We start from the raw sequence: 12,169 nt of genomic DNA on the forward strand, positions 1-12,169 counted from the left end.
GGGCCTCATGGTTCTTCAGGAGCTAGCACGCTGGCTCGGGCTCACCAACCTGACGACCAAGGAAAAAGAGGAACTCCTCAACACCCCTGTCGTCCCTCACGGTCTCTTCGGTGCAGCTTTTACATCCATGCAGAAGACATGTGAGGAGAAAAAGAGAGATGATGAGGCTCTGAAACTCTGCCTGCCGAGGAGGGCCCAGCACGCCACCCCAGCAGCGCCGCGCCAGTCATTCGCGCAGGCAGCGTCTCGCCCGGTCCCCGCTTTCAGGATTCCCAAAGTGCCTAAGACGCAGGCAGCCCCCAGGCTGCCCCCCAGGCTGCCGGGGCCCCTAAGAATCCATGGACTCAGAAGCAGTCTCCCCAGGCCAGACCTCAAGCGGCCCCTCCTCCTCCCCCCGCTGCCGCGATCGTAAGGAGGAAGAAGCGGCCGGCCTGACAGCCTCTCCTCTAGGCGGGAGCGAACCCAGTTTCTCCCCTTCATGGGCCGCCCTGCCGCCTCCCAGCTCCGTTCCAGAGCAAGTTCAACGGGACATGTTCCACACAGAGTGCTTGAGTCGGGCCGGCGTTCCTGTCACCAGACCCGCCAGAGGGAAAGAGAGCCAAAGTTCGCAGTGTTGTTTCACGAGCACTTCTCTCATGCATTCTGTATTAAAAAAGCCCCGACACGTGCATCCAGGCAGTTAGCCATCGAGTGTTGCAAAACACATGAAAAAATCAAACATGCTGAAAAACAGAGCACCGTCTGCCATAACGCAGCCCGTGGAGACTCGCGTTTCCACGGCTGTGATGATGCAGATGAGCCCGTCACCTCGCTCGCCTGTGACAGAGGTGATGGGACACCGAAATGGCGTATGTTTCGCGCTGCGACCACAAGGGGGCGCCAAAACGCCATATTCGGTGGAGTGGCCAGTGAGTGCTCTGTCTCTCCACATGAAGAGCTGGGCCACCTGCACTCAGTCAGCATGGGTGCTGAGGACATTGAAAAAGGGCTACAGGCTGCAATTCAGTGTCGCTCCACCACATTTCAAAGAAATCGTTTACTCTCGTGCTCTGGGTGAGTCTGCCAGTTTTCTCCTGGAGGAAATTTCCACCTTGAGAGACAAAGGAGCTATAAGAGTTGTCCCTCCCGAGGAAATGCACAGCGGATTTTATTCAAGGTATTTCCTTGTGCCAAAGAAAGGGGGGAGGGGGATGAGAGCCATTCTGGATCTCCGTGCCCTGAACCGGCATTTGAGGACATACAAGTTCAGGATGTTGACGCACGCCTCGCTGCTACGGTTTGTACGAGCGGGCGACTGGTTCACATCAATCGACCTGAGGAATGCTTATTTCCACATCCCCATATATCCCCCACACCGAAAGTATCTGAGATTTGCTTTCCAGGGGATGGCATACGAGTTTGTAGTCCTGCCTTTTGGTCTCTCACTGAGCCCAAGGGTGTTTGTGAAATGCACTGAGGCAGCAGTGGCCCCGCTCAGGAAAAAGGGCATTCGGGTGGCCACATACATCGACGATTGGCTGGTGGCAGCCCCAACCCGCCAGGGAGCGACTTGTCACACAAATGCTCTCATACACCATCTGGAGAGTTTGGGTTTCCAGGTAAACGTGGAAAAGAGCACATTGACGCCAACTCAATGCATTACTTTCATAGGGCTCAGCCTAGACTCCCTTCGGGTGAGGGCTTTTCTGTCGCCGGAGAGAACAGCGGCCATACAGTCATTCCTAGCACTGTTTCGCAGAGGCAACACAGTGACCCTCAAACAGTGCCAGAGGCTGCTCGGTCTGATGGCTTCTTCTCTAGTGGCGATAACACTGGGACACCTGCACATGAGAGGCTTTCAGCGCTGGGTGGGCTCGCGGGGACTGGACCCTCACCGAGACGGCCACCGTCGCGTGAGAGTCTCTGCAGACTGTTCACTCGCTCTCCGCGAGTGGAAGTGGCCAGGTTTCTTGTCTCAGGGCGTTGCCATGGGGGCAGTTTCAGCCAGGAAGATGATTTCCACAGATGCCTCTCTTTCGGGCTGGGGTGCCACCCACGAGAGCAGAACAGTGAATGGGGAATGGGGCCCTCACATGCGCTCCACCCACATAAACTGTCTGGAACTGCTGGTGGTTCACCTGTCACTAAAACACTTTCTCCCTTGGCTGAGAGGTCATCATGTTTTAGTGAGGTCGGACAATTCCACCGTTGTGGCCTACATCAACAGACAGGGCGGTCTGGGGTCCCCTAAGTTACTGGCACACAGACTGACAGTCTGGAGCAGTGTCCACCTGCTGTCACTGAGAGCAACTCACGTGCCGGGGATCTTGAACTTTGGAGCAGATCTTCTCTCCAGGGGCAACCCGCTGTATGGGGACTGGTAGCTTCACCCAGAGGTGGTGAAGCAGATCTGGCTGCGATTCGGTCAGGCGACCGTGGATGTTTATGCATCCAGGGCGAATGCTCAGTGTCCCCTGTTTTACTCGCTGCACGATCAGAGAGCTCCACTCGGGGTGGATGCTCTAGCTCATGAGTGGCCGAGAACCCTCCTCTATGTTTTTCCCCCAGTGGCCCTCATTTCTCCAACTCTGGCCAGAGTGAGGGAGAGAAGTCACTATATGATCCTGAAAAATCTCCGCCAGCCAGTGCTTCCCTGGCCCCGCACTGGCCAGGGAAGCACTGGCTGGCGGAGATTTTTCAGCAGCTGTGCGGCCCAGCTTGGCCGTTACCACTACGCAGAGACCTCCTGTCTCAGGCACAGGGGGAAATATTCCACCCCCACCCAGAGAGGCTAGCTCTATGGGCTTGGCCCGTGAGTGCCCGTGAGCTGGTGCTTAGAATCACAGGCCATCCCTTTTCAGTGCTCTGTGGCTGTGATTCTGTCATTTCTTCAGGACCTGATTGATAAGGGTAAAGCCTTCTCCACCATCAAGGTGTATTTGGCAGCAATTTCGGCCTGTCATATTGGTTTTGAGGGGAAGACTGTTGGCCAGCATCCCTTAATATGCCGTTTCATGAAGGGTGCACGGCGTAAATTGCCTACGTCATGGCCGTTGGCTCCATCGTGGGACCTTCCCACAGCATTGGCTGCGCTCTCCTGTTGCCAATTTGAACCCCTGGAACAGGTTGGGTTAAAATTTCTGTCCTTGAAGACGGCTCTATTAATTGCTTTAGCTTCTGCTAAACGTGTGGGAGAGATCCACGCTCTCTCAGTGCATCAGTCATGCATTCAGTTCTCCTCGGATAATACGAGGGTCAGTATGCGGCTCAACCCTGCCTTTGTCCCGAAGGTTGTCGGCACATGTTCCCCTATGGAACTGCCGGCCTTTTGCCCACCGCCTTTCTCCTCAGAGGAGCAACAGCGGCTGCATACCTTGTGTCCAGTCCGTGCTCTGCGCATTTACATGGACCGAACCCAGAGTGTCAGACGAAGTGACCAGCTGTTCGTGTCCTGGGCTAAACCACATATGGGAAAGCCTGTGTCTAAACAGCGCCTCTCCCATTGGATAGTAGGAGCAATTGCCCTGGCCTATACTAGCAGGGGCCTTCAGCCCCCTGCTGGCTTACGTGCGCATTCCACTAGAGGTCTGGCAACCTCATGGGCTCTCTTTAGGGGAGTTTCTATTCAGGAGGTGTGTGCAGCTGCATGCTGGACCTCACCTCATACATTTGCTAGGTTTTACAGGTTAGATGTGACAGCACCTAACCTAGCACATTCAGTCCTCAGTGCAGGTTCTTCCCGGGTGGGGGCCTCTCCCCTGTGAAGTGCTGTTGGGGACAGTTGTCTTCTTAACAGGCATGTCTGGCAATCCGGGAGTCAGTATTTCTCCCATAGTGAGACACGAAACGAATGCTATGAAAGAGAACTTAAGGTTATGTATATAACCCCGGTTCTCTGAGTAGCATGAGTGAGTGTCTCACCAGACCGCCCTCCTTGCTATGGAAGCGAGGAAGAGGTGGGCTTGTTTTGAATGACATCTGACGCTATGTCAGCCTATTATATAGGGAGGCACTGGCCCCTCCTGAAATGGGCGTCACTCAAATACCGTAATGGTATTTGAGCTTCTGATGAGGTCACGCAGGAGGCGTTCCCATAGTGAGACACTCACTCATGCTACTCAGAGAACCGGGGTTATATACATAACCTTAAGTTACTCTCTGTGAGAGAGAAACAAGGTTATGTTTCGGGTGTACTCACCAAATGTCTGCAGATAATGTTTCTCCGGTTTAAATTAAGGCCAGCAGTCGGGCTTGATGTGAAGCAGTTTTGTGCGCTCGGAGCTTTTGTGTCTCCATCCTCACAGATTTGTCTTTGCCATACGGCTGAGTTACAGCCCTGAAATCCCTCCTGTGGAGCTCTGTTTTTGCTCTAATCCATTTCTGGCTGTTCTGGCAGGAACCCGGCTGCTCTTCATCTCTCTCCATCACACTCTCTAATGGTCCTCTCTGTCTTTCTGTGTCACAGAGAGGATGTTCACTAAGATCAGCTCAGCGCAGTTTAGGAGTTTTAGGGGTTTCGAGCTAGTTTAGTCCCACTTTAGGTGCAATTGAGGCTGACGTGTTAATTATTAAAGCATTAAAAAAGCAAGTGATGAACCGGGTTGTCTGCAAATAGCGGATTTTTATCTTTGCCTCCTTGTCACCACCACTCTCTGTCACAAAAGCACACACTCTGAATGGCCGTTGACATATGAAACCATTAATGACTATGTTTGAGTGAGAGGGTGAAGTTATCAAGTTATCAGCTAAGGCTGGTTAACTTGGTGGACACACTGCGTCGCAGAGATATCTGCTGATTGGGAAAAGATAATATCCTCGAGCACAGACTTCCTGGATGGTTTATTAGTACATTTAACTGCTTCAGAGTCACTTCTGGAGCCCCGAGTGGCCACTAAATGAACTGCAGCATTAATTATTGGACGAACTTAACAGCTGTGGTTTTTGTCGAGTTAGCAGAGGAGCTGAAGTCGCTCTGTGTGAGCAAACAGCTGCAGAATGAGGCAATACTGCATGAAGAGCCACGCTTGTACCAAGCTGAATAGCCTTTTGTAGATTAAAACATTTATCAGGGTGTAGCTTTGTTGAAATCATAAAGATTTGATGTTCCGAAGCAGAGCAAGAAACCAGAATGTGTTTATGTAACATCGCTAACACGCACACGTCCCACAACGCTTTACAAAACCCTGCATGCAGCATACAGGATGAAGAGAAGAAGCACTAAAACTTAAAAGAAGAAAAAGCAGCCGATGTCTCGTGGTCGTTCTTTTGGTTTTGAATATGAATGAGAATAAAGTGGGTTACAGACTCTGGTGAAGCAGACAGGAAGTTGCAGAAGACCAGCGGGAGAAATCCTGATTTAATCCCAGCAGATACCTGTCAGTTGACTGACAGGTGGCTGTAGCTAACTGAAATCCCTGAATTTGATGTCTTCAAGCTAATGTTGAAGCTTTAAAATGTCCAAAGCAATGGCTGACATCGCGGAGGAAAATTTTATTCTCTGTGACCGAAACTGTTGGTGTGGCGGAGTCAGCGAGGCTGCAGGTGGGTCAGACGTGCTTTTAAAGGCGGCTGTGACGCTTCAAACATGTGCGTCATGTGTTTTCAGACTGTGCAGGTTTCAAAATCTGCTCTTTGATACTCGCGCTCTCTGCAGATGGTGTGTGTGTGTGTGTGTGTGTGTGTGTGTGTGTGTGTGTGTGTGTGTGTGTGAGTGTGAGAGAGAGAGAGTGATAGCGGGTTTTATGGTCACAGGGTTTTATGTTTATCATTTAGCACATCTCCGTTTGGCCCATCTGTTGCCGTGGCGGCTGGTGCCTTCGGGTCCCCGGGGCGTCGACCTGGCCCGGATCAATTGCGGATTTCGGCAGCTGTTCAGATCAAAGCTGTTGGCCGGCAGCCCAGATCCCCTGGGCTGGGTTACCCACAAATCTGCTGCACTTCCATCAACTTGGAGCTGTTGGGCTTCTCAGCACGTTCGCAATGCTCAGAATTTTCACGAGTCGCGCTGCCGAGTTTATCGGGCCTCAGGATCCTCTACGCTGTGAAGTTTGGGTCGTCAATCTGAATGTGAAGCGTTTAGAAGTGACATGCTGAGATCACATGACCCATCAGAGTCAAATCAAAGGGGTCTTACTGCAGCACATTCTGCTCCTCATTCAGCCATTGTGTCACTGTTCTTAGCTCAGCTGGTCAAAGGATCGATGAGCTCGACACAGCGAGGCGTCCATCCTCCGTCCACAGAGATCACTGCTGCTCCTCCGCTGTTGGTCAGAATTTGGTCAAACTTGCATGCAGTGGATCAAATCAGATGTGTCATTGTACAGGCAGTGACCTTGAAACTCCACCCACCTGCTGTTCAAACCTTGTTTTTATGACGGGCAGCCAATCAGAAGTAAGTTGACTTAAATCTGTGTTTTTTCATACACACACATCATAAACTCAGTCACAGACTTTTCTTCTGTTTTTGTTGTTGCTTATATGCAATATGAGCCGGGCACTGATGATGTGTGTGGTTTAAATAGGTGATTTCTAAAAAAGCAAACCCTTGGAGGTTTGTGAGAAAGGAGGAAACGATCCACAGAGGCTGAAGCTGATTTTTACAGCAGGCTGTGAACCTTTTTATTTCTGCTGTAATGCTGAACATGCTAACGTGGGACTCGCTGCTGGAGCCTCAAGTGGACATTAGAGAAACTGCACCTTTTGTTGTTTCAGTGTTGGCTTCATTTTTCAGCAACAGAGACATCGGCCTCTCCACTGCAGCTCCTCAGGTTTTTCTCCAGGTGTGCACTTTAATCGGTCCAAAACAAACAGACTGAAAAACACTAAAACTTTTTTTTTTTAAAAACAGCATGTGGAGTACTCTTAAATCCAACTTGTCCCTGAAGCAGCTGACGACTGAATTCGCATTTAAAAATCCAGCTGAGGTCTGTTGGCTCCAAACCTTCAAATGTTTCACCATGAAGCAGGAACATAAACAAAAGGCAGCTGTGTAATAAATTAAAATGAGTATTGCGGATAAATCTGCAGCTGCTAAACTCAGAATATTCCTGGAGTGGTCTCATGTGAACAAAACTTGCTGCACTGCGACGTGGCCTCACAGAGGAGTTACCGCATGGAAAACGTGAAGGCTAAAGAATTCGTCCACATCTTAAAGAAAGATGAACTTCAGTTAATGAAGTGATGGCCTTCAGATCCCTGCGACCTTCCTTAGCCAGTCAAGGAGCCGTTTCCCTTGATTCATGATGGAAAATGGAAGCCAGAGCATTAATCATCCAGTTTAGCGCCGCCCCTCGTTTGCCACCCCTTGTTCCTGCTTTAATGAGCAGCTCAGTCAGTGATTATTGGACTGTGTTAGCATTGAGCAGTGATACGAACGGCTGCCTGATTAATCAAAGCTTCATAATGATCGTCCAATCAGGAGAAGATGACATCATCTTTCTTCTGAAGATTGGGAAGGTTTGCCCACACATACGTCAGAATGGCTTCAGTGAATCAATGATGACCAAATAAAATTTATTTTGATTATTAGAAATAAAAGGAGCTAAAAAAGATGAACATGCACTAAGGAATCGAAATAAACTCTATAAATGTAAAAATAATTTGCTTTGGTTTGATGTTACAGCAAAAAGACTAAAAGCAGTCATTATTTTAATGATTTAAATATTTTTCCATAGTTTTTCAATAAAATTGCAATCCTGTGCTAACCTGCAGGAGGCCGGCGATGTATGAAATCATTTTGGTGACGCTGTGCCATCTAAATCCTGTTTCCCTGCAGATGTGTTCAGAGTGTCCTGATGGACGAGCTCGGACAGGTTTGATGAAAATCGTCTGTGATTAAAAACAGGCGTTGTTTGTAGGTTTTTTGTTTGTTTGTTTTTTACAACTTTTCGATAATGAGTTATTCATTCTGGAAGCTTGAACTGATTATTATTTTTATTATTAACTGAACACAAAAAAAAGAAAACCTATGTTTGACGCACCCACAGAGCGGCACACAGCTCGATTCGTGTTTGTTTTCCTCGTTCTGTGTTTTGACAGCACACGGCTGAATGAATGCAGCGTCTCAGCGTGTCTGTGCAGACACTACTCTGTGCAGACAAAACTCACTGAGGCACGTTTTCCAGCAAGTTTCAGGCTCATGCAGATGGAGGATATCTGGGAGAAACTGCAAAACCAGGAGATGCACAGAAAAACTCTGGAATAATGGGAATGTTGGATGAGAAGACCTGAAACTGGATTTGTCAGAGATGCTTCAGAGGAGCTGTGATGAAGGCCAGAAGGCCTAAATGTTAGCATGTTTGTTGGTGTGAGCAGGAAGTGGTTTCCTGTAGGTTTTTGTCAATGCTACTTTTTTCATTATTATTCAGCATCGGAATGACACGACTCTGAAATTCGCATCCTGCTTGTCAGTGGCAAGTGGCTGGAGGTTGCTCGGTGAAATCAGTTGCAAAAACCAGCAAGTTGCCAGAATCATATGTAGTTTGTATGAACCTGGTCTGCAAACACTCTCAAAATAGTCTCCAAGCTGCAGTGAAACCATGAAAATCAACCAGAGGATTCTGGTTCATCAGAGAAGTCTCTGATGAAAAGTCGGCATGTTTGCTGACACGAGTGGAATAAAGTGCTGAAGCTGAGATCTATTAGCGTTTGTGTCACCGCTGCATATTTACCTTCAGCACTGTAACTGCATGAGCCTCCGCCTTACTCCATCCTGTCAAGCCATCTGACGTCGCCACACTGCGACATCAGATGGCGTCTATCCTGATCTCTAAGAGTCCCGTCTCCTCACCAGGTGAACGTAGCAATTAGTCGTTTTGTGTGCTGCTGCAGTTTTTCTGATGTTTTGCAGCTGAAAGCGTTTGCACGCATGAGCAGCTGAACCTTCCTGCGCTGATGCAGCATCGCACGCCAGCCGTGCCGCAACGAAGCTGGCAGACATGTTCGTACCAGCAGATGGTTGACAAAGTGGGAGCGTTCAGAAAGTGAACTGAAAGCTGGCTACAGCAGCACTTCCAGTCGTGAACATATGTTAACTGCGGCGGAGATGCGCCAGGTGTGCTGCGACTGAACGAGAGCGTGTGTGTGTGCTCGGTGTGTGTGCAGATGGAGATGGAGCTGCAGCTGCAGGTGGAGCGTGAGGAGGAGGCCGCTCGGCAGGCTGTTCTGGAGCAGGAGAGGAGGGACAGGGAGCTGGCGCTGAGGATCGCCCAGAGCGAGGCTGAGCTCATCCCCGAGGAGGTGGCCAACGACTCGGGCCTGCGCAGGTAAGCCTGAGTTTAAGGAGACCCTCTGCGACGCGTCTTCACGGGACGGAGACGTCTTTGAATGCCGCTCGGACTCGTCCTGGAGAAACCATCGTTTCCCTCTGATCCTGAGTTTAATCATTTTCTTCTTCTTTGTTTTCTTTTTGTTTGTTTTTTCCTCTCAGTAACGGCTCCTCAGTTCCATCGTCCCCAGAGCGATCAGCGTAAGACCCGTCGATTCTTAACCCTTTAATTTAACCCCCTCACTCCCACACACCTGACCTTTGACCTTTCAAACCATAACAAACCCTCTGCATGCTGTAACAATCTGCCAGCCCGGCTCTGCCCTCTGATTCCAGCTAACGGATGCATCAGTTTGAACACAGTGACTTTTATTAACTTACATTTAAATCCAGATATGAGCACCAGGTTTGATTCTCACCCACCAGAAACTCGATCCAGGCTCAGGTTTATCAGACTTCTGAGGGTTACGACCTTACAGCCATAGAAAGAGACAAAGTAGAAGTAAAATAGTCCAAACATGCACCCCTAGATCTATACTAGGATCCATACTCTGTAATTAAATAATTCAAAAGCTATAAACCTGGAAACGCTAAAAGTGTTATTACTTTTAATAAATAAGTAATATTGGTGTATTTTCATTGATATATACTGATATTTATATTTGATGTTAGACAGTTTTAAATAAAAGAAATCAAAAGAAACGTTAATAATTACCAAACAAAGGGGGAAAAAAGCAGAAGCTTCAGCTCATTTTTTTAATGCACAAAATAATAACATTTTAAGAACTCACACGTTTAAAGGATAATTTTAAAAAAGCTGCCACGTTGGTCACAAAGATTCTTACAGAAACACGTCGCTCATCGCTGAAGATCTGCAGTCATGTGGTTCAATTTCAGACTTTAACTTTCAGTGCAGTAACATTTCAGGAATAAGTCACCCTTCATACACGGATCAGAGGTCAAAGGTTAACTGGAGAATTGATTTGGAAGTGGCTTTCACAGCCAGCTGAGGTCAGTCTGCTAGTTATTGCAGCATAGATGAAATAAAACATCGAGAGGTAATTCAGGTGATTTTAATCTTCTGTACAAAAAAAGAAACGAAAACTTAAATGTGCAAAAATCTCTGCTCTCTAGCCCCACCTCTACTTCACCTCCAGATCATCAAGATGCATCTGAAAGCAGGCTTTAGTCCAGATTAGTTTTCCTTCAGGTGTGACTTTCAGGAGTTTGATGAATCTGAGGCCTGTCCTCAGATCACAATTTGGAAGGAGAATGATTTCCTGATGAGCCTCGGGGGAAGGAATCACCTTCGCCTCCCTGATTGCTTTGTTATGTTGTGCTCTGCTGCTCCGTTATAATCCTGTAATCCTCTGTTTACAGCGCTGCCGCCGCTGCTGCTGCCTCCCCAAAGCTCAAGAGCTTGACCATGTAGGTTTCCTGTCACACCACACGCCTCAGACAGCTTCAGGGCACCGTGCGACGCCGCCGTGCGCTCACAGCGGCGAATCCAGACATAAAGCACTCGGTGTAGCCTTGGCCTCGATCACTCTTCTCACTTAGCCTGAAGCGACACGTCTCTCTGAAAGTTGAAATTGATGCTTCACGCCGTGACTCGGCTTTGTTAGTGGCTACATCAAACTGTTTGACCTCCCTAGAGCGCTGCGTCACAGAGCTTTGCACTGCGGGTGGATCGGCCACGTAGACCCGGCCTCTCTGTTCGGGTTCTGTTCTCCACATCACCGAGTAAAACCTGCACATGCATCAGTGTTAAAGATGTAGATTTGAAGAAAAGAGTCATCACAGACATTCAGACAAAAGAATCAAAGGCAGACTTTGAAACCTCTGAGCAGGGCTGCCATGATCAGTTTTATCTCAGGTTGATCTGGACATAAAAATATGACTTTAAAAGAATAAAACTTGGAGGATGTCTTTCTTTAAGTACTTAACACCTACAAAAACGTACAAAAAGCGTGAGTGCGTAAACACGCCTGACCTCACTGTGTGAGAAAACAGCTGATTTACAGCCTGAGATGTCTGGAGAAGAGCGAGTGAGTTAAAGGCCCTGTATGTGGTTGTTTCTACACATCAGTCTGTGTCAGAGCTCATAGATCCAAATGAAAGACATTAAAGTGTCAGTTATGAACTTAAACATGTACTCTTTCCTTTCCCTCACCTCCTTTCTTTTGGCATCCTTGCCTCCTTCCTCCCATTCCTCTCACCTGACTTCCTGTTTCTCTCCTTTTGTCTTCTGGAAGTTTAAATTCTCTTAAATGTGTCGGCTGTGTGCGTTTTGATTCAGAGCAGCTGTACTGGCAGTCCGCATCATGTTTCATGCTCAATAACTGTGAAGTTAAGTCATTTATTTTCTAAGCTAAGCTCATCTTCTCATGGCTCCAGGGCACCTGAGTAGGAAGGAAGTGCAGGCGTCACTGTCATGGCCTCTGATTTGTTGCCAGTTGAACCTCTGGACTCAGCGTGACAGCGTTTAGTTAATGGCTCAGCGGCCGCATAATGACGCCCGCTGCACCTTTTTTTGCTTTCTTTTAACTACAGCAGCTGCTTCCTCCCTGATTTCACCTTCCTCCGTTTAATGCCTAATAAGGACTCGTGTAAACATCACAGGAGCGTCGTTAATGGCTCGCACGCAGGAGGAGGCTCGGACCATTAAACGTGTGACCAGAGACGACATAATGAATACATGTTTCTGAATTGAACGAGGTCGTCCGTGCACAAGCTTATCATGTTGGTAATGAGAAGAATTATCAGATGAAGGTGGAGGTCTGCAGGCTCGCAGGCTTCAGAGCTTCTGCAGTCAGAAAGCCGAGCTGTGGGCGGCACCGTAGGGACCTTTTTTATAACGTGGACAAAAAGAAAGTTTAATTGTAACAAACAGGACAAGTAACGTCTCCGTCACACTAGAGTGAA

The 12,169-nt window shown here is 48.3% G+C and overlaps 1 protein-coding gene and 1 pseudogene across 5 annotated transcripts in view; both read left to right on the plus strand.

The window, feature by feature from the left end:
• LOC146558463 (unconventional myosin-VI) overlaps window positions 1-12,169 on the plus strand; it is a 151,157-nt gene that overhangs the window by 116,069 nt on the left and 22,919 nt on the right. For 3 of the 5 annotated variants that reach the window (XM_085247564.1, XM_085247565.1, XM_085247566.1), the window contains exons 28-30: window positions 9,082-9,242; window positions 9,407-9,445; window positions 10,625-10,672. In XM_085247564.1, the coding sequence (XP_085103690.1) occupies window positions 9,082-9,242; window positions 9,407-9,445; window positions 10,625-10,672 (248 nt within the window). The remainder of the gene's footprint in view (window positions 1-9,081; window positions 9,243-9,406; window positions 9,446-10,624; window positions 10,673-12,169) is intronic. The other 2 variants (XM_085247567.1, XM_085247568.1) reach the window with 1 other exon arrangement.
• Window positions 720-4,010, plus strand: LOC146558464 (uncharacterized; annotated as a pseudogene).

Source organism: Mchenga conophoros, linkage group LG15 (genome assembly GCF_057382185.1).
Source record: "Mchenga conophoros isolate Kocher_MC1m ecotype Shallow Benthic linkage group LG15, M_conophoros_male_GT1.1, whole genome shotgun sequence".
NCBI classification, from domain to species: domain Eukaryota; kingdom Metazoa; phylum Chordata; class Actinopteri; order Cichliformes; family Cichlidae; genus Mchenga; species Mchenga conophoros.